The sequence below is a fragment of the Elephas maximus genome, chromosome 3, assembly GCF_024166365.1.
Source record: "Elephas maximus indicus isolate mEleMax1 chromosome 3, mEleMax1 primary haplotype, whole genome shotgun sequence".
Taxonomy (NCBI): domain Eukaryota; kingdom Metazoa; phylum Chordata; class Mammalia; order Proboscidea; family Elephantidae; genus Elephas; species Elephas maximus.
Genome location: NC_064821.1, coordinates 13,610,811 through 13,631,156, shown reverse-complemented (window position 1 = coordinate 13,631,156; position 20,346 = coordinate 13,610,811). Strand labels below are relative to the sequence as shown.

The 20,346-nt window shown below is 40.6% G+C and overlaps 2 protein-coding genes across 4 annotated transcripts in view; both read right to left on the bottom strand.

The window, feature by feature from the left end:
• The window catches only part of ZNF558 (zinc finger protein 558), a 386,595-nt gene that overhangs the window by 197,293 nt on the left and 168,956 nt on the right, over nt 1-20,346 (bottom strand). For 2 of the 3 annotated variants that reach the window (XM_049881360.1, XM_049881361.1), the window contains exon 1: nt 60-146. The exons of the other annotated variant lie outside the window; for it this stretch is intronic. The gene's annotated coding sequence lies outside the window, so the exon portion shown is untranslated. Of the gene's footprint in view, nt 1-59; nt 147-20,346 lie in introns of those variants that run through there. 3 annotated transcript variants of the gene reach the window in all.
• Nucleotides 1-20,346, bottom strand: part of LOC126074016 (zinc finger protein 883-like) — a 66,316-nt gene that overhangs the window by 8,233 nt on the left and 37,737 nt on the right. Inside the window, exons 3-4 of the mRNA XM_049881357.1 lie at nt 1,262-1,388; nt 60-210 (exon numbers count right to left, since the gene is read on the bottom strand). Coding sequence (XP_049737314.1) covers nt 60-210; nt 1,262-1,388 — 278 coding nt within the window. The remainder of the gene's footprint in view (nt 1-59; nt 211-1,261; nt 1,389-20,346) is intronic.

Sequence of the window (20,346 nt, the reverse complement as noted above, 5' to 3'; positions counted from 1 at the left end):
CATGACACCTCAGGACTTTTATCTGAGGCACTCTTTTCTCTCACTTGAATGACACTCACCTAAAATGTCTCTCCTGGTTTTGAGGCTGCTCTCCACTGACAAACAAGCTGAAGATTTCTCCTAACATAGAGGACGAACTGTTATTCTTCGTGAATTGCACTATTATATGTTCAATGGATAATTTTTCTTCATCATTAACATTTCCAGACACTGACCCAACGATTCAAGTTGAGGTTGATGATATGAAACAGAAAGGAAAGGAATTACCAGGGGCCGGGGCTGGGGGGGGAAGCTGCTGTGAATAAAGACTTAAACACATCTCACTGTTTCATAACTTTAGCAATGGTTAAAAATTCATTTACTAAGAAATATTCCCATGAGGAATCAGAGTGATGGTGACATAAATAGATGTAATTAGAACAGGTAAGCAAAAATATATTAAATACATTACACATGAAATATTAAAAGAAGAAAAAAAGAAAGTATTTCTCCACGACCACAGGAGTAAGTGGATTGAAAAAGGCAGATAAGGAAGCTCAGGTATCTGTGAAGTCGTCTCCTCAATTAAAAAGAAATTTTTTCTAGCTCACTGATTCAAATCTCATTCCCTCTATACAAGGCTGGTCCTTCAAAACGTCTTGCTTTCCTGGTACTCCCTGACACAGGGGATAGGGGTGAATCCTATCTCCACTCTCCTCAGATCTTTCTCTTGCCTCCCCTGGGAAAAAATGGATTCGCGTATTGCCTGTCTCAATGATGCTCATGGAGAAATACATATCCGACAATGTGCTCATTGAGGAATACATATCATGACAGAAGAAAGTATATAGAGCAATGAACACTTCCCTAATGCTGAACAAATACTTTGGTCTTCAGGGTCTCTGAATTTTGGCAAGTGTGAATATGTCTGCAGCAAAATAATCACTTCAAACTTGTAACAAACACAGTAAAACTTTCTACAAGGTCCAAAACCACAAATCTCTCAGTACCCCAAAGTGAGCCCTGAAGACAATGCTTATACTTGCAATACTTAAAGAGCCACAAGGCTTTTAATCACAAAAGTAATGAAAATCACTTCAATATATACGGCTTTATGTTTATGGGGAAGCCAGGATATTTCAGCTTCATAGCTCCAATGGCCTATGCCTGTTTTATTTAATAATTTATTCCAATTTCTCAGCCCAAATATCAGAGCAAAGTCAATGAGTACAATATTTTTGTTCAATAAAGGATTAAATTAAAAAAATGATGCCATTCTTACCTATTGAAGCCAGGTTTCTGAAGGTTTCCATCATCACATCCTTGTAGAGTTTCCTCTGAGCAAGATCTAGCAAAACCCACTCTTCTTGAGTAAAGACCACGGCCACATCCTCAACAACCACTGAGTCCTAAAACATAGCACACATTCTGCATCAGCAAGGTACCATGTATTCCAACATATGCAAGAGGAAGGGTGAGACTAACAACCCTAGGGAACTATGAATTCATAGTGATTTGACATAAGGTTCTTTGTTCTACCAAGGTCTAATCTAGGGTATAGCCACCAGCCTCTTCTCTTCACTAACTATATTCACTTCCTCACTGACTGCATCCTGCCTCAGAGATTTCCAACATAGTGAAATAATCTCAATGCAGTTTGACAGCGGCTAATTCCAGTCTTATTCCCTTCTGTCTTTACAGTCTAGAACAGTAAGAGAACACGGAAGAAGTTAGTTTAGATCAACACTTCATTGTGAACAATTTCACCTCCTTCCATAAAAACACTCAACAAAACAAGAAGCACAGGGTGAAAGCACAGCAAGGTATTAACAACTGAGGAACACTGCAGAATGGTAGTTTTGCCTTTTGTCTCTAATACCCATGAAAGGCCCAGAGCCCCTCATAAACTGGGAACCCAAAGACCTGAGCAGGTCATATTTTCTTGAAGAACTCTAGAAGATCAGAGGGTGACAAGTCCACCTGCTGAAAAAAGGATATTTTCTTGAGAATTATGAATTTCACAGAGACAGGCAAAGGTACTTAAAGTTAAAAAGAGCTCAGATGTGAGAGAGGAAACATGAAAATTCAGATCTCCCCACAATTCTCAAATTTTGAAAACTGATGCAACTGTACACCAACTATTAGTGACCATACCCCTCAACAAACAAACCAATACACCAACACAAACACACTCTGATGTAATAAGATGACAAAGAGTTCTACCTCTGCAGAAACCGGAATAGCATGCCCTTATATTTGCTGACTGAGAAGAGGTTACAAATTCCTATTTGGTAGTGCCTGCACAACATGCTGAACGTATTCAATGTCACCAAATTATATGTGTAAAATTGTTCAAGTAGAAATGTTTTATATATATATACATATATGTCAATCCATCTCACTGAAGGTCTTCCTCTTTTTCGCTGACCCACTACTTTGGCAAGCATGATGTCCTTCTCCACGGACTGGTCCCTCCTGACAACGTGCCCAAAGTATGTGAGACGTAGCCTCGCCATCCTTGCTTCTAAGGAGCACTCTGGTTGTACTTCTTTCAAGACAGATTTGTTCATTCTTTTGGCAGTCTATGCTATGTTCAATATTCTTCAACAACACCAAAATTCAAAGGTGTCAATTCTTTTCCATTTTCCTTATTCATCGTCCACCTTTCACATGCATATGAGGCTACTGAAAACGCCATGGCTTGGGTCAGGTGCACCTTAGTCTTCAATGTGACGTCTTTGGTTTTCAACACTTTAAAGAAGTCTTTGCAGCAGATTTGCACAATAAATGTGTCTTTTGATTTCCTGACTCCTGCTTTCATGGGTGTTTATTCTGGATCCAAGTAAAATGAAATCCCTGAAAACTTCAATCTTTTCTCCATTTATCATGATGTTGCTTATTGGTCCAGTTGTGAGCATCTGTGTTTTCTTTATGTTGAGGTGTAATCCATACTGAAGACTATGGTCTTCGATATTCATCAGTAAGTGCTTCGGGTCCTCTTCAGTTTCAGCAAGCAAGGATGTGTCATCTGCGTACTGCAGGTTATTTTATACACACACAGACACACGCACAGATGGGGCGCAGTGGTTAAGAGCTATGGCTGTTAACCAAAAGGTCGGCAGTTCGAAACCACCAGCCACTCCTTGAAAACCCTATGAGGCAGTTCTACTCTGTCCTACAAGGTCGCTATGAGACGGAATCGACTCCACGGCAATGGGTTTGGTTTTTTAATTTGACAACCTCATTCTTTTCTTCATTTATCATGATGTTGATTACTGGTCCAGTTGTGAGGATTCTTGTTTTCTTTATGTTGAGGTGTAACCCATACCGAAGACTGTGGTCTTTGATCTTGATCAGTAAGTGCTTCAAGTACTCTTCGCTTTCAGCATGGAGGTTGTGTCATCTGCATAACGCAGGTTGTTAATGACTCTTCCTCCAATCCTGATGCATAGTCAATAAAACCCAGGTAAACATCTTTCTGGTATTCTCTGCTTTCAGCCAAGATCCATCTGACATCAGCAATGATATCCCTGGTTCCACAGCCTCTTCTAAATCCGGCCTGAATTTCTGGCAGTTCCCTGTCGATATACTACTGCAGCCACTTCTGAATGATCTTCAGCAAAATATTGCTTGCATGTGATATTAATGATACTGTTCTATAAATTCCGAACTCAGTTGGATCACCTTTCTTGGGAACAGGCATAAATGTATATCTCTTCCAGTCTGTTAGCCAGGTAGCTGTCTTCCAAATTTCTTGGCACTTACAGCACTGCATCCATTTGTGGAAACATCACAACTGATATTCCGTCAATTTCTGAAGTTTGTTTTTCGACAATGCCTTCATTGCAGCTTGGACTTCTTCCTTCAGTAGCATCGGTTCCTAATCATATTTTACCTCCTGAAATGGTTGAATGTCTGCCAATTCATTTTGGTATTGTGACTTTATGTATTCCTTCCATCTTCTTTTAATGCTTCTTGCATCGTTTAATATTTTCCCTGCACAATCCTTCAGTATTACAACTCGAACCTAGAAGTTTTTCTTCAGTTCTTTCAGCTTGAGAAATGCCGAGCGTATTCTTTCCATTTGGTTTTCTATCTCCAGGTCTTTGCACATGTCATCATAATACTTTACTTTGTCTTCTCCATCCACCCTTTGAAATCTTCTGTTCAGCTCTTTTACTTCATCATTTCTTCCTGTTGCTTTACCTACTCAACATTGAAGAGCAAGTTTCAGAGTCTCTTCTGACATCCATTTTGGTCTTTCCTTTCTCTCCTGTCTTTTTAATGACTTCTTGGTTTCTTCATGTATGATGTCCTTGATGTCATCCCACAACTCGTCTGGTCTTCAATCATTAGTGTTCAACACGCCAAATCTATTCTCTAGATGGTCTTTAAATTCAGATGGGATACATTCAAAGTTTTACTTTGGCTCTCATGGACTTGTTCTAATTTTCTTCATTTTCAACTTGAACTTGCATATGAGTAATTGCTGGTCTGATCAGCAGTCAGCCCCTGGCCTCGTTCTGACTGATGATATTGAGCATTTCCATCGTCTCTTTCCACAGATGTAGTCGATTTGATTCCTGTGTATTACATCTGGCAAGATCCATGTGTATAGTCACCAATTATGTTGGTGAAAAAATGTATTTGCAATGAAGATGTCGTTGGTCATGCAAAATTCAATCATGCGATCTCCAGTATCGTTTCTATCACCAAGGCCATGTTTTCCAACTACCGAGCCTTCTTTTTTGTTTCCATCTTTTGCATTCCAATCACCAATAATTATCAGTGCATCCTGACTGCGTGTTCGATCAATTTCAGACTGCGGAAGTTGGTAAAAATCTTCAATTTCTTCATCTTTGGCCTTACACATCTTTGGTGTGTAAATTTGAATAATAGTCATATTAACTGTTCTTCCTTGTAGACATATAAATATTATCCTACAATTGACAGTGCTGTACTTCAGGATAGATCTTGAAATGTTCTTTTTGACGATAAATGCAGTTTGTCATTCCTGGCATAGGAGACCGTATGGTTGTCCGATTCAAAATGACCAATACCAGTCCATTTGAGCTCACCAATTTCTAGGATATTGATGTTTATGTGTTCTATTTCATTTTTGACAATTTCCAATTTTCCTACATTCACGCTTCACACATTTCAGGTTCCGGTGGTTAATGGATGTTTGCAGCTGTTTCTTTCCATTTGGAGTCGTGCCATATCAGCAAGTGAAGGTCTCTAAAGCTTGACTCCATCCATATCATTAAGGTCGACTCTACTTTGAGGAGGCAGCTCTTTCCCAATTTTATTTGGAGTACCTTTCAACCTGAGGGGCTCATCTTCTGGCACTATATCAGACAATGTTCAGCTGCTATTCATAAGGTTTTCACTGGCTAATATTTTTCAGAAGTAGACCGCCAGGTCCTTCTTCCTAATCTGTCTTAGTGTGGAAGCTCAGTTGAAACCTGTCTGCCATAGGTGAGCCTGCTGGTATCTGAATACTACTGGCATAGCTTCCAGCAACACACAATCCCGCTCAGTAACACAAACTTAAAGATTTGTGGGGGATAGCAACATATACTACATGATTATAGTTTATGCATAAGTAAAATGAATTGACAGTAATGCTATCATGATGAGAGAGGTATTGAGAGTACAGTTATAACATACTTGTACTATACATGAAGTGACATACCGCTACTTGAAAGTGCATTGGGATTAGTTGTAAATATGTACTGCAAACTCCATAGCAACGACTTAAAGAAAATAAAAGGAGGTAAAATTGATATACTAAGGGGGTGACTATGGAATTGTATATAAAGTTCAATTGAAACCACAGGAGATGGAAAAAGAGTGAAAGAAAAAAGAAAAGAAAAAACAAGGGCAATGAATAGAAAACAGTAATAAACATGAAGACATTAATACAACTATAACAACGATCCCTTTAACTATCAAAGGCCTATATATACTAATTAAAAGACACAGACTATATTGTTCCAGACCAGTGAAGGACTGAATATGGCCATTCTAGTCATAGTCTTTGTAACTCCCACCAAATGACTGAGTGAGATTATGCAAATGAGGTACCTGTGGCACATCAAGGGTATTGGATAGCTTGTTAGTAATGTAAATAAGGTGCATAGCACCCTGGTGGGGTTGCAACCATGCAAATAAGGTGTATGGGACCCTAGCGAGGGGATTGGTCAGTTTGCCATCCCATTAGGCTTAAAATGAGCCATCCCAGAGGCAGGAAGGGATGATTCCTCCACTACCAAGAAAGAAGAGTCAGGAGTAGAGTGTCTCCTTTGAACCCAGGAATCCCTGTGCTGAGAAGCTCCTGGAACCAGGAGACCAAGAGAAAAAGCTGTAACACTGACCCAGTAACCCAGTGCCGTTGAGTTGATTCCAACTCATAGCGACCCTATAGGACAGAATAGAACTGCCCCATAGAGTTTCCAAGGAGTGCCTGGCGGATTCGAACTGCCAACCTTTTGGTTAGCAGCTGTAACACTTAACCACTACGCCGCCAGGGTTTCCTGAAGACAGCAAGAAGCGACAGCAGAGAAATAGCAGCAGCAGAGACAGGAGACCAGTAGGAGATAAAGTAGCAAGCTTCCTGGCCCACAAAATGAGAAAGCTGACCACTTTCAGACAGGAGGCTTACTGGTAGATTAGGTTGTCTCCGGACACTTGGTGGACCCAGGTTTGCAGACCCATAGAGCTAGAGCTGGGTGCCTTCAGGACGAGGCTGACTGGCTGAGTGGCGTGCCTCTGGGTACTTATCAGTGAGCAAAAAGAGCTTTGTAACATTTGCCCAAGAAGGGCAATGGCTGAGGGGCCAGAGAGAGACATGCCTGCGGGCATGGCTGAGGAGAGGCTGTCCTGATCAAAGAAAGGTATCCTGAGCATCCCTGAATCTGAACTGTAACCCGTTACTTCCCTAATAAACCCCATAATCATAAGTATGGTCTGTGAGTTCTGAGTGGCCATTGCAACGAACTGTCAAACCAAGCAAAGCAGTAGAAAGAGCCGTGGGAGGGACAGCTGGTGTCAGAACTGGAGAAAAGGTTGGAGGGTAGAGGCATGTCTGCCCACCACCTCATATGAATCAGCCTTGGGTTGCTGATCTTGATTCTCATTCCCCCTTATGAAGTTAGAGGAGGTCAGAGGTCCCCTGCCATACCATTTTTACAGGTAGCATCAGGAGTGAAATTTGTTGCAATGGCTACAGACTAATGGAAGCATGTAACTTTCTAAGAGAAAGAACAAAGGGGTGTGGGAAGCGAAACTTTTGATTCTTAGATGGTTACTTTGGTTGTTTTTACCTGTAATGGCTGAAAAGAAAATAAGAGATGTTATGCTGCAGCTGAAGAAAGAAAAGCCACATCTGGAGTGACTGCGGACAAGGTCTAGGCCAGGTAAATGGGATGGCTGATACGGGTAGGAACAGGGTCTTCTGGTTTCACCCAGCCAGAGGCTCAAGGCCATGTGCATATGAATGGGAAGATAGTTAAAGAATAGAGAAGAAACTGGAATGTTTAAAAAGGGTATATGTGTTCATCTTAATGTACTATGAATATTGCATGTTTCTCCTACCTAGTGCCGTAAAACAAACCCAAATTTATAATATTAGGTATTACAGATTACAAAACCAAAATCAAACCCATTGTTGCCGAGTTGATTTTGTCTCATAGGGACCCTACAGGACAGTGTAACTGCCTCACAGGGTGTTCATGGAGGGGATGGTAGATTCAGGTTGCCAATCTTTTGGTTATCGGCCATAGCTCTTAACAGAGCACCATGCCATCAGAGTTTCCTATAGATTACAGACTGTGTATAACTCCGCCTTCAGCCAATACCTGATTGGATATGCTAAAAGGGGAACCATGAGGGAAACACTGGTGGTTGCTTTGAATATGGTAGCCCTGTGTTGGGGGCTTAGGTAAAAAAAACCTGAGGCCCACCCAGAATCCTTCAGTCAAGATATCTGCTTTTTAAAAGACATGAAAAACCACCCAGAACTGCTGAGAGAACAGATTTGCATTTGAAGGAAGGACCTGAAAAAAAAGAAGACTGTTTCCTTTTTGAATTTCGGGCAAGTGCTCTGTCTTTGGGTGCACTGAAGCAGGAAATATTAGTGCCCATCAGGAAAACCTTCTTCCAGGGTGGAAGTTAAAGGGAGCTGGCGAGTAGACAGCTGGTATGCTCACTTGAGGTGACCACCTGGGGCAATGAGATGAGTGGAAGGGGGGAGGTCCAGCAATGAAGAGATGGGCGGAGTTTGGACATGTTCCATTGATACCCATTAATCTAGCATATGGAGCTTAGGGATGGAGAGAGAGAAAGGGCTGGCTGGTCAGAAGTACAGGGAGTTGTGTGGACTCCTGGGCTTATGGATCGTACCCACTGATCTAACCCATGGGGGCTAGGGATGAACAAGAAGAAAGGGGCTGGCTGCTCCAAGAGCAGGGACATTTGTGGACTCCCAAGCCTACAGCTGGTACCCATTTTGACCTAGCTTTGCTGGCTAGGAATTAGCTAGCCAAAACCCAACCAAATGAACATAAAGACGTTTGACACCATGAGCTGGTGTAAACTGCTATAATTTGATGGCTTGCTCTGGACTAGACTTTGCTTATGGATGCAGATGGTCTAAGTTCCAGCCAGAATGGAAGATTCTTCAGATAAAGGAACATGCTTGTCTCCTCAGCGTACTGGTTTGATATGGACAGGCAATTTAAATACTACCTAAAATGAGGAGATAAAGGCACAAAGAGGCTCACCTACACACCTTTCTGGGTGTGCTTAGACTGAAGATGAGGGGGACAAAGGAGGACCCCTACTGAATAGTTTCCACTTTTCCTGATAGGTCTGAGGAAGAGAGTGTGGGGGAAGGTGTTGATAGGATTATATGATTCAGTTGTGAGTGTTGATCATTAACACATTTAATTGTGATTGAAAAACTCTAAGGGTAGAAGCTGTGTGAAAAGAGTGTACTAAGGGGGAGGCACTGTTGAACAGTGGCTGCACCTAAAGTCCCTTGAATGTTTTCCTATGCTGATAGCTCGTGATCCTCACTACATGGGAATAATCTCTCAGTTAAATTTTATCAGATACCAGTAAAGGTGAAGATCAGACAAACTTCAGAGAATTTGACCAGATCAGATGGATGCATGCAGCAGCCCTGAATGCATGGTACCTGAGTAACCTAATGCTTAGGACTCTTTGCCCTAACGAAGGACTGTCAATGACTGGGACTGGTAAAATGATTGGGAGGGGGAAGTTAATCCTTCAAGAAAGAAAGGGTCAATGGCTACAAGAGTCAGGCGGTGGCTGGCACCGAACTGAATTCTTTAATATGGTCCTTCTAGCCATAATCTTGAAACTCCCACCAAATGGCTGGGTGGAGCTATGCAAATAAGGTGCTTGTGGCCCACCAAGGGGGTTAGATAGCTTGTTAATAATATAAATAAGGTGCACAGCACCCTTGTGGGAGTGGACCACAGAACTAGGGTATATGGAACCCTAGTAAGGGAACTGGTCAGTTTTGCCATTTTCTAGGCTTAAAATCAGCCATCCCAGAGGCAGGAGGGAGGATCTCACCACCACCAAGGAAAAGAGCCAGAAGTATAGCACATCCTTTGGACTGGGATTTCTGTGCTGAGAAGCTCCTAGAGCCTGGAGACTGAGAGAGAGAGCTGTAACACCAAAGACGGTGAGAAGTGGCAGCAGAGCAACAGCGGTATCAGAGGCAAGAGAACAGCAGGAGATCTGCAGGAGATGGTGCAGCAGGCTTCCCAGCCCACAGATTGAGAAAGCTGAGTGCCTTCTGGAAGGAGGCTTGCTGCCGGAATAGGGTGCCCCTGAGCCCTTGTTGTAGCTACATTTGTGGTCTCATGGAGCTAAAGCTGAGTGACTTCAGAATGGAAGCTTGCTGGTGGATTGGGCTGCCTCTGGGTACTTACTGGCAGAGCTAAGAGCTCTGTAACATTGCCCAAGCAGGGCAGTGGCCGAAGGGCCAGACAGAGGCATACTTGCAGACATGGCTGAGAAGAGGCTGCCCTGGTGAAAGACCTGTATCCTGAGCATCCCTGAACCTCAACTGTAACCTGTTACTTCCCTAATAAACCGCATAGTCATGAGAGTCGTCTGCGAGTTCTATGCGGCCACTGCAATGAATTATCAAACCCAGCAGAGAAATAGTGCCATGGGAGGGACAGTTGGTATCAGAATTGGTAAAGATGGTGGAGAGAGAAGGCATATCTGACCTTAGCCTCAAAGGAATCAGCCTTGAGCTATTGATCTTGATTCTCCCTCTCCCTTGTGAAGTTAGAGGAGGTCAGAGTCCCCTGCCATGCCATTTTTACAGTTCTCTACAAAAAAGTTACTTAAAACACAAAAACACAGATTAAAAGAAACTAAAACAAAATGGAGTAGCTATATTAATTTCAGACAAATCAGATTCAAGAGCAAGGAAAATAATCAGGGATAAAGAGGGGCATTACATGATAAAAGGATCAATTCTTCAAGAAGACATAACAAACCTTAATGTGTGTGCCTAATTACACAGCACCAAAATATGTAAGGCAAAATCTAATAAAACTGCAAGGAAAAATAAATGAACCCACTATTAAAGTTTGAGACTTTAACACCCCTCTAACGCTAACTGACAGATCCAACATACAGAAAATCAGTAAGGTCATAGTTGAACTAAAAGCACCATCAATAGACTAGTTCTGACCCCTTGCTTTCCGTGGGGCCAGCCCTGTGGGACTCGAACAAGCACCAGCAATAGCCCCTGTTCACCACAGAACCAGCCCATGCATGCTCAGACTGTTGCAGCCCGCAGAGCAGCCCTTTACCTGACCCTCCTCCCATCTCCAGGATGAACTACCAGGGCGCAGACCAGCTACAGGGAACTCCACCACAGTCAGATAAGACTGTGAACTGCCATAGAGCAAATGCAGAGTTTCGATTGCCTTTTTCCTGAATGCCGGGGTGCTGTCAAATTTGATCCATGACTTTTGGGCCACAGCCTATACCTTTATTATACAAATATGATCAAAAATAACATTTTCGGACTATTGAATGAGAGTGAATGAGGCTGAAATTCACTTCTGGAAATGTCATAAGGCATGCACGGTATATGCACAAGCGCCCTATATCAGAACTTTTTTTTTTACATATTTTGTCATTTCCGCATGTTATATGCGTACATGAGCATTATTTACATGGATGCACTATTAGCAAAAAATACAGTATGTAAAGGAAACTGAAAAATTCTTATGAAACAATTCAAAGACCTTCTAAATAAAAGAAGGTGTATTCCATGTTCATGCATGGGAAAAATGAATATCGTTAAGATGCCAGTTCTTTCCAAAGTGATCTGTATCTTCAATGCAATCCCAATAACAATCCCAGAAAGTTATTTTGTGACTATCGACAAACTTTCCATCATTCACAAGAAAAGACTAAAGGCTCAGAAGAGCCAACACAATATTGAAGGAGAAGAACAAAGTTGGAAGACTGACACTACATCACTTCAGAATTTACTCTGAAGATACAGTGTGGTATTGGTAAAAGACAAATAAAACAACGAAACAGAAGAGAGCCCAGAAATAGACAAAAATATACTCCTCTGATCTTTGAGTAAGGACCACAGACAATTCAATGGATAAGAGACAGCTTTTTCAATAAATTGTGCTGGAATGCCTATGTATCCGCTAGTGGAAAAAAAGGCGGGGGGGGGGATCTAGACAGAGTAACCTTACACATTTTAGAAACAGTAACTCAAAATGGATGAAAAACTTAAACGTCAATGCAAAACTATAAAATTCCACAAAGATAGGAGGAAACATAGGTGACGTTAGGTTTTTTTGATACAATACTAAATTCACAATCTGTGACAGAAAAAAATGGATAAAATGGGGTATTGTTACCTATGTATTTACCAAACAAAAAACAAAATGGTTAAAAATAATCAAAAATTTCTGAACTACAAGACGCCATTAAGACAATGAAAGAAACAAGCCAAAAACTAGGAGAAAACCTTTCCAAAACACGTAAATGATAAAGGACTGCTATTCAAAATATAAGGTCCCTTGGTATCACAGTTAGTGGTCAGCTGCTAATCTAAAGGCTGGCGGTTCATACCCACCCAGTGGCACCATGGATTAAAGATCTGCTGATCTGCTTCGGTAAAGATTACAGCCAAGAAAACCCTATGGAACAGATCTACTTTTTAACACGTGGGGTCATCATTAATCAGAATCAACTAGACAGCAATAGGCTTTCCTTTCAATTTTTTATTCAAAATACACAAAGAACTCTTAAAACTGAACAACAGGAAAGCAAAAAAAACAATTAGAAAACAAGCAAAAGTTCTGAACAGACACCTCATCAAAGAAAATATACAGGTGACAACTAGGCATATGAAAAGATGCTCAACATCAAGTATCGGTAAGGAATGCCAATTAAAACAACAACAACATACCGCTACACATTTATTAGAATGGCTAAACTCCAAACCAATGACAACACTAGGATGTGGATCAACAGGGACTATCAGTCACTGCTGATGGGAGCAAAAAAGGGAACAGCTAGTTTGGCACTTTCTTACAAAATTGAACATAGTCTTACCATATGATCCAGCAATTATACTCCCTGGTATTTACCCAAAAAAGCTGAAGACCTATGTCTACACAAAAACCTGCACACAAGTGTTTATGACAGCTTTCTCCAAATTGCCAAAAATTGGAGGCAGACAAGATACCCTTGATTGGTGAATGGACAAGCAAAGTGTAGTGCATCCATACACTGGAATATTCTCAGGAATAAAAAGAAATCACCTATCAAGTCACATAAGACATGGCAGAACCTTAAATATTGCCAAGTAAAAGAAGTCAATCTGATAAACATAAAAGAATCATTTGGATTCCTCTACACCAACAAAAAAAAAAAAAATTGAAAAGGAAATCACCAAATGAATACCATTCACAGTAGCCCCCAAGAAGATAAAATACGTAGGAATAAATCTAACCAGAGATGTAAAAGACCTATACAAAGAAAACTACAAAACACTTCTGCGAGAAACCAAAAGAGACTTACATAAGTGGAAAAACATACCTTGCTCATGGATAGGAAGACTCAACATTGTAAAAATGTCTATTCTACCAAAAGCCATCTATAGATACAATGCAAACTCCGATCCAAACTCCAACAACATTTTTTAATGAGATGGAGAAACAAATCAACAACTTCTTATGGAAGGGAAAGAGGCCCCGGATAAGTAAAGCATTACTGAAAAAGAAGAATAAAGTGGGAGGCTTCACTCTACCTGTTTTAGAACCTATTACATGGCCACAGTAGTCAAAACAGCCTGGTACTGGCACAACAACAGAGAACAGAATTGAGAATCCAGACATAAATCCATCCACATATGAGCAGATGATATTTCACAAGGGCCCTAAGTCAGTTAAATGGGGAAAAGGCAGTCTCTTTAATAAATGGTCCTGGCATAACTGGATATCCATCTGCAAAAAAAATGAAACAAGACCCATACCTCACACCATGCACAAAAACCAACTCAAAATGGATCAAAGACCTACACAGAAAATCTAAAACGATAAAGATCATGGATGAAAAAATAGGGACGTTAGGAGCCCTAATACATGGCATAAACAGTATACAAAACATTGCTAACAGTGCAAAACTAGATAACTGGGAGCTCCTAAAAATCAAACACCTATGCTCATCTAAAGACTTCACTGAAAGAGTAAAAAAATTACCTACAGACTGGGAAAAAGTTTTTAGTTGTGACATTTCCGATCGGCATCTGATCTCTAAAATCTACATAACGCTGCAAAAACTCAACTACAAAAAGACAAATAACCCAATTAAAAAATGGGCAAAGGATATGAACAGGCACTTCACTAAAGAAGACATTCAGGCAGCTAACAGATACATGAGGAAATGCTCACGATCATTAGCCAGTAGAGAAATGCAAATCAAAACTGCAATGAGATTTCATCTCACTCCAACAAGGCTGCCATTAATCCAAAAAACACAAAATAATAAATGTTGGAGAGGTTGTGGAGAGAATGGAACACTTATACACTGCTGGTGGGAATGTCAAATGGTACAACCACTTTGGAAATCGATTTGGCACTTCCTTAAACAGCTAGAAATAGAACTACCATACAATCCAGCAATCCCACTCCTTGGAATATATGCTACAGAAATAAGAGCCTTTACAAAAACAGATATATGCACACCCATGTACACTGCAACACTGTTTACAACAGCTAAAAGATGGAAGCAACCAAGGTGCCCATCAACGGATGAATGGATAATTATGGTATATTCACACAATGGAATATTACGTATCAATAAAGAACAATGATGAATCTGTGAAACATGTTATAACATGGGGGAATCTGGAAGGCATTATGCTGAGTGAAATTAGTCAGCTGCAAAAGGACAAATATTGCATGAGACCACTATTATAAGAACTCAAGAAACAGTTCAAACAGAGAAGAAAAATTTTTTTGATGGTTACGAGAGGGAGGAGAGAAGGAAGGAGGGGCAGGGGTATTCACTAATTAGATAGTAGATAAGAACTATTTTAGGTGAAGGGAAAGACAACACAACAATACAGGAGAGGTCAGCACAACTGGACTAAACCAAAAGCAAAGTTTCCTGAATAAACTGAATGCTTCAAAAGCCAGGGTAGCAGGGGCAGGGGTTTGGGGACCATGGTTTCAGGGGACAGCTAAATCAATTGGCATAATAAAATCTATTAAGAAAACATTCTGCATCCCACTTTGGAGAGTGGCATCTGGGGTCTTAAATGATAGGGAGCAGTCATCTAAGATGCATCAATTACTCTCAGCCCACCTGGAGCAAAGAATGAAGAACACCAAAGACACAACATAATTATGAGCCCAAGAGACAGAAAAGCCACATAAACCAGAGACTACATCAGCCTGAAACCAGAAGAACTAGATGGTGCCCGGATATAACCAATGACTGCCCTGACAGGGAACACAAGAGAGAACCCCTGAGGGAGCAAGACAGCAGTGGAATGCAGACTCTAAATTCTCATAAAAAGACCAGACTTAATGGTCTGACTGAGACTAGAAGGACCTGATGGTTATAGTCCCCAGACCTTCTGTTAGCCCAAGACTGGAACCATTCCCAAAGCCAACTCTTCAGACAGGGATTAGACTGGACTATGGGATAGAAAATGATACTAGTGAAAAATGAACTTCTTGCATCAAGTAGATACATGAGACTATGCTGGCATCTCCTGTCTGGAGCGGAGATGAGAGGGCAGAGGGGGTCAGAAGCTGGCTGAATGGATACCAAAACAGGGAGTTGAGGGAGGGACTGAGCTGTCTCATTAGGGGGAGAGCAATTAGGAGTATATAGCAAGGTGTACATAAATTTTCTTTATAAAAAAAAAAGTTTTCTTTTTTTTATATAAATTTTTGTATGAGAGACTGAGTTGATTTGTAAACTTTCACTTAAAGCACAATAAATATCAAAAAAAAAAAAAATGAAGCCAGATCCCTATTTCACATCATATACAAAATTAAGCCAAAATGGATCAGTGACCTAAATATAAGAACTAAAATCATAAAAGTAACATGCATAATAGAATCTTTTTTTTTTTATTATACATGTTACTTTTATGATTAGAATCAAGGGAAACCCTGGTGGTGTAGTGGTTAAGTGCTACAGCTGCAAACCAAAGGGTCGGCAGTTCAAATCCACCAGGCACTCCTTGGAAACTCTATGGGGCAGTTCTACTCTGCCCTATAGGGTCACTATGAGTCAGAATCGACTCGACAGCACTGGGGTTTTATAATAGAATCAAAATAGAAGTGTTCCAAATATGGTGAAGAAATAGAACTGTTAAATTATTACGCTATATTCCTATAAAGAAACACTACTGAGCAATTAAGGTGAATTAACGGCTCTTGGAAGACTTCCTAATGAAAATACAAACTAAAGCAATTGACATAAAAACAAAATAAAGTTATTATTTTATTTGTTTACAACATAAAAGTCATCAAAAAGAAAATATATTGATTTAGGGTTGCATATATAGGTGATAAAAATATAAAGGCAGGCACAAAAATGATCATCATGAATGTCGAGACATGGGTTATATCAAAAGGACAGAGTGAAGATAGTGACTAAAAATCAACTCATGGAGGGTGTGACAGGAGTGAGCTCTCTGGGTAACATGGATGCTCATTTATAAATCATTCAATTGTATATTATAAATTTTTCTACATGTATGGCAAAAACACGTTTCAAATTTAGAAAAGGAAAGAAACGTGCAATCTGAAAATGGGCATATACAAAAAAAATACCCCAAAAAACACACACACTGAAAAGTTCGACACTTTTCTAGTAAAAGCAAGTACCCAGTATTACAGGCATATTCGACATTATTATAAATGTTGTAGCTGGTACATGCCAGAAAGGAAAAAAAGGTAAAGAAATAAGATTGTTGGCAGGGGGCAGAATCCACCCCATTTATTTCATAGGTTAAAGAACTGTATATGTACAGCCACCAAAAAAATGGTACAGATGATTACAGCACTAAGAGATTTTAACAAGTATTCACATTACAAAATAAATACCAAAGTAAGGTTTACTTTAAATATTTCACTCATATACACTTGAATCAAGGAGTTCAGAAATTAATTTAAAAAGATAAAACGCTTTGGAAACCGATTTTGGCACTTCCTTAAAAAGCTAGAAAAAGTACCATAAAAAAAAAAAAATTCCACTTCTTGAAATATATCCTAGAGAAATAAGAGCCCTTGCATGAATAGATATATGAACACCCATGTTCACTGCAGCACTGTCACAATAGCAAAAAGATGGAAACAACCTAAGTGCCCATCGACAGGCAAATGGATAAACAAATTACGGTATATTCACACAATGGAACACTACGCAATGATAAACAACAATGATGAATCTGTGAAACATCTCATAACATGGATGAATCTGGATGGCATTATGCTGAGTGATTAGTCAGTTGCAAAAGGATAAATATTGTATGAGACCACTACCATAAAAACTCAACAAAAGGTTTAAACACAGAAGACATTCTTTGCTGGTTACGAGGGTGGGGAGGGAGGAACGGTGTATTCACTAGCTAGACAGTAGACAAGAATTATCATAGGTGAAGGGAACGACAACACACAATACAGGGGAAATCAGCACAACTGCACTAAACCAAAAGCTAAGATGTCTCCTGAATACAACCAAGCACTTTGAGGGATAGAGAAGCAGGGGCAGAAGTCTGGGGACCATGCTTTCAGGGGACATCTAGGTCAACTGGCATAACAAGGTTTATTAAGAAAATGTTCTGCATCTCACTTTGGTGAGTGGCATCGGGGGTCTTAAAAGCTAGTGAATGGCCATCTAACATGCATAAATTGGTCCCAACCTACCTGGGGCAAAGAAGAATGAAGAACATCAAAGAGTCAAGGAAAATATTACCCCAAGAGACAGAAAGGGCCACATAAACCTGAGACTCCATCAGCTTGAGACACCAGCCTAAGACCAGATGAACTAGATGGTGCCTGGCTACCACCAATGACCACCCTGACAGGGAACACAACAGAAGAGCCCCTGACAGAACAGGAGAAAAGTGGGATGCAGAAAGTCAAATTCACATAAAAAGACCAGACTTAATGGTCTGAGTGAGACTGGAGAAACCCCGGAAGACATGGCCCCAGGATGCTGGGTTAACCCAGAATTGAAACCATTCCCGAAGCCAACTCTTCAGACAAAGATTAGACTGGACTATAAGACATAAAATGATGTTCGTGAAGAGTGTGCTTCTTAGTTCAAGTAGATACATGAGACTCAGTGGGCAGCTCCTGTTCTGAGGCAAGATGAGAAGGTAGAAAGGGACAGAAGCAGACTGAAAGGACATGGGAAATATGGGGTGGAAAGGAGGAGTGTGTTGTCATATCACAGAGAGAGCAACTAGGGTCACATACCAATGTGTGTATAAATTTTTGTATGAGAAACAATTTGAGCTGTAAACGTTCACTTAAAGCACAATAAATAAGTTGTTCTCCATTTTAAAAATAAAAAGATAACATGCATTTTACTAAAAACAAGATACCTAAAAAGTGTAATTAAAAAATTTAAAAATTATTAAACATTAAATCACATTCAAATAGTCTGAAATATACAGATAAATCACATTCCAAATAAATCATTATTTCCAATGTAGTTCCAGAAAATTCCAACCAATTTAGTTTTTTTTAGAATTTCACACACACACAAAAAAAAACAAAATGTATTTGGAAGGGCAAATTTCCACTAATACCCACAATGTTCTCAGGAAAAAGGCACGGGAAGGTTGTACAAACATATCATATATAGCATTCTTTTATGTATTTGCTTTTTTAAATAAAAAAACCTGTATTAGTGTAGTTATCAGTATGTTGCTGTTGTGTGCCAGTGAATCAATTCTGATTCATAGCAAACCAATAGGACAGAGCAGAATTGCCCTCCAAGATTTCCAAGGCCGTAATCTTTTTTTTGTTTTTTAATTTATTGTGCTTTATGTGAAGTTTACAGCTCAAGTTAATTTCTCATACAAAAATTTATACACATATTGTTATGTGACCCTAGTTGCAATCCCTATAATGTGACGGCACACTCTCTTTCCACTTCGAGTTTCCTATGTTCATTCAACCAACTCCTATCCCTTTCTGCCTTCTCATCTCGCCTCCAGACAGGAGCTGCCAATTTAGTCTCGTGTATCGGCTTGAACTAAGAAGCACACTCTTCACGAGTATTATTTTATGTTTTATAGTCCAGTCTAATCTTTGTCTGAAGAGTTTGCTTTGGGAATGGTTCGGGAATTCTACCTCCAGAAGGCTTCTTCATTCCTTGTTTTGGTTGCTTGCTGAAGCCATCGTGGTCTGCCTCTTTCTGTGATTTGATATTGACTGTTGTGTCTGAGCCATCAATGTTGTTGTCAGGTGCCACCAAGTCAGTTTCAACGCACAGTGACCCCGTGTGCCACACAATGAAACACTGCCTGGTTCTGCACCATCCTTACAATCGTTGTTATTCTTGAGCCCATTGTGTCAATCCATCTCACTGAAGGTCTTCCTCTTTTCTGACGACCCAAGCCATCAATAACATTATTGTATTTATTTATTTTATGTTTGCTGACTGTGTCCTAGCATGTTTTCTTTTGATATGCCCAAATAGGCTGGTGGTGTGAGCTAGTTTGATTACTGGCGTATTTGCAGTTCTCACGTCCTATCTCCAGGTGGCTAGAGCTGTTACTAAGTATCTGAGCACAGGAGTCCATTAACTTTTCTTGTGTGGATTCAGCTCCAGTGTCCAGGTCATCAGTCACCAAATGTATGGTACAGGTTCTCACCTATACTCCTAGACGGGCCAGGGGTGATTGGAGTAGGCACAGGTATCTGGCTTCAGTAGGGTGTCATGCAATGCTCAAGGCATATCCCTGTTCCCTACAGCACATAGGTAGGTGGGTTTTGCAGCGGACTATGGGTACCCAATCCTGTTGGCTGTAAGGACTGGGAGGCAACACTTATTCTTGGACCCCTGTTGCAGGTGGCTTGGTGGAGTGAGTGGAGCCCCCAGTCCTCAGCCCCCTGATACAGGTAGGTGAGGACACTGCCTAATGGGCAGGATGATGTCAAATGTCACGAATCTGCCACTTCCCCTTATAACAGATAGAGAAGAAAATAGATTTCAGGTATATAACCTGTTATACTATGCTAATGAGGGTCTACGCTGTTGAAATGGGCCCACGCAGGTCTATACAGGAGTGAAAGGCATTCAAAGTCCAGGGACCCCTTATGCCTGTGCCTACGCAAAGGGGCTGTGCCTGCCCTGTGTTCCCAGCTTAGGGGAACTGGCAGATTATTTTTTCCTGTTTGTTAATTTTTTCCCTGAAAAAAACCAGGGGAAGGGCTCAGGGAGCATGACAGGTTCTACTTCCAGCCCAGGCAGCAGAGCAATTGCTGAAGCTGGATCAGGACCAAAGCAGAGCGGGTAGGGAGAAAGTAAACGGGAGAGAGCCATTTCCCAAAAGAGGGTTTTTTTTTTTTTTTTGATCTGCACGATAGGTTAGAGACTTGTATTTATCATTCACTGACTAAGCACCATTTCTCGCTGGTTTTGGAGGCTTGAGCAGACACTCTTCCACTTGGTCTCTCCCAATGTGGAAAACACGTCCCAAGCACCACTGCTTTCCTCACCACACTCGCCAGCGAATCCAGCCTGCAGAATGCTGGTGCCAAAGAGGTCAGGTCTGGCAACTCCTCACTGCTTCTAAACTATCTC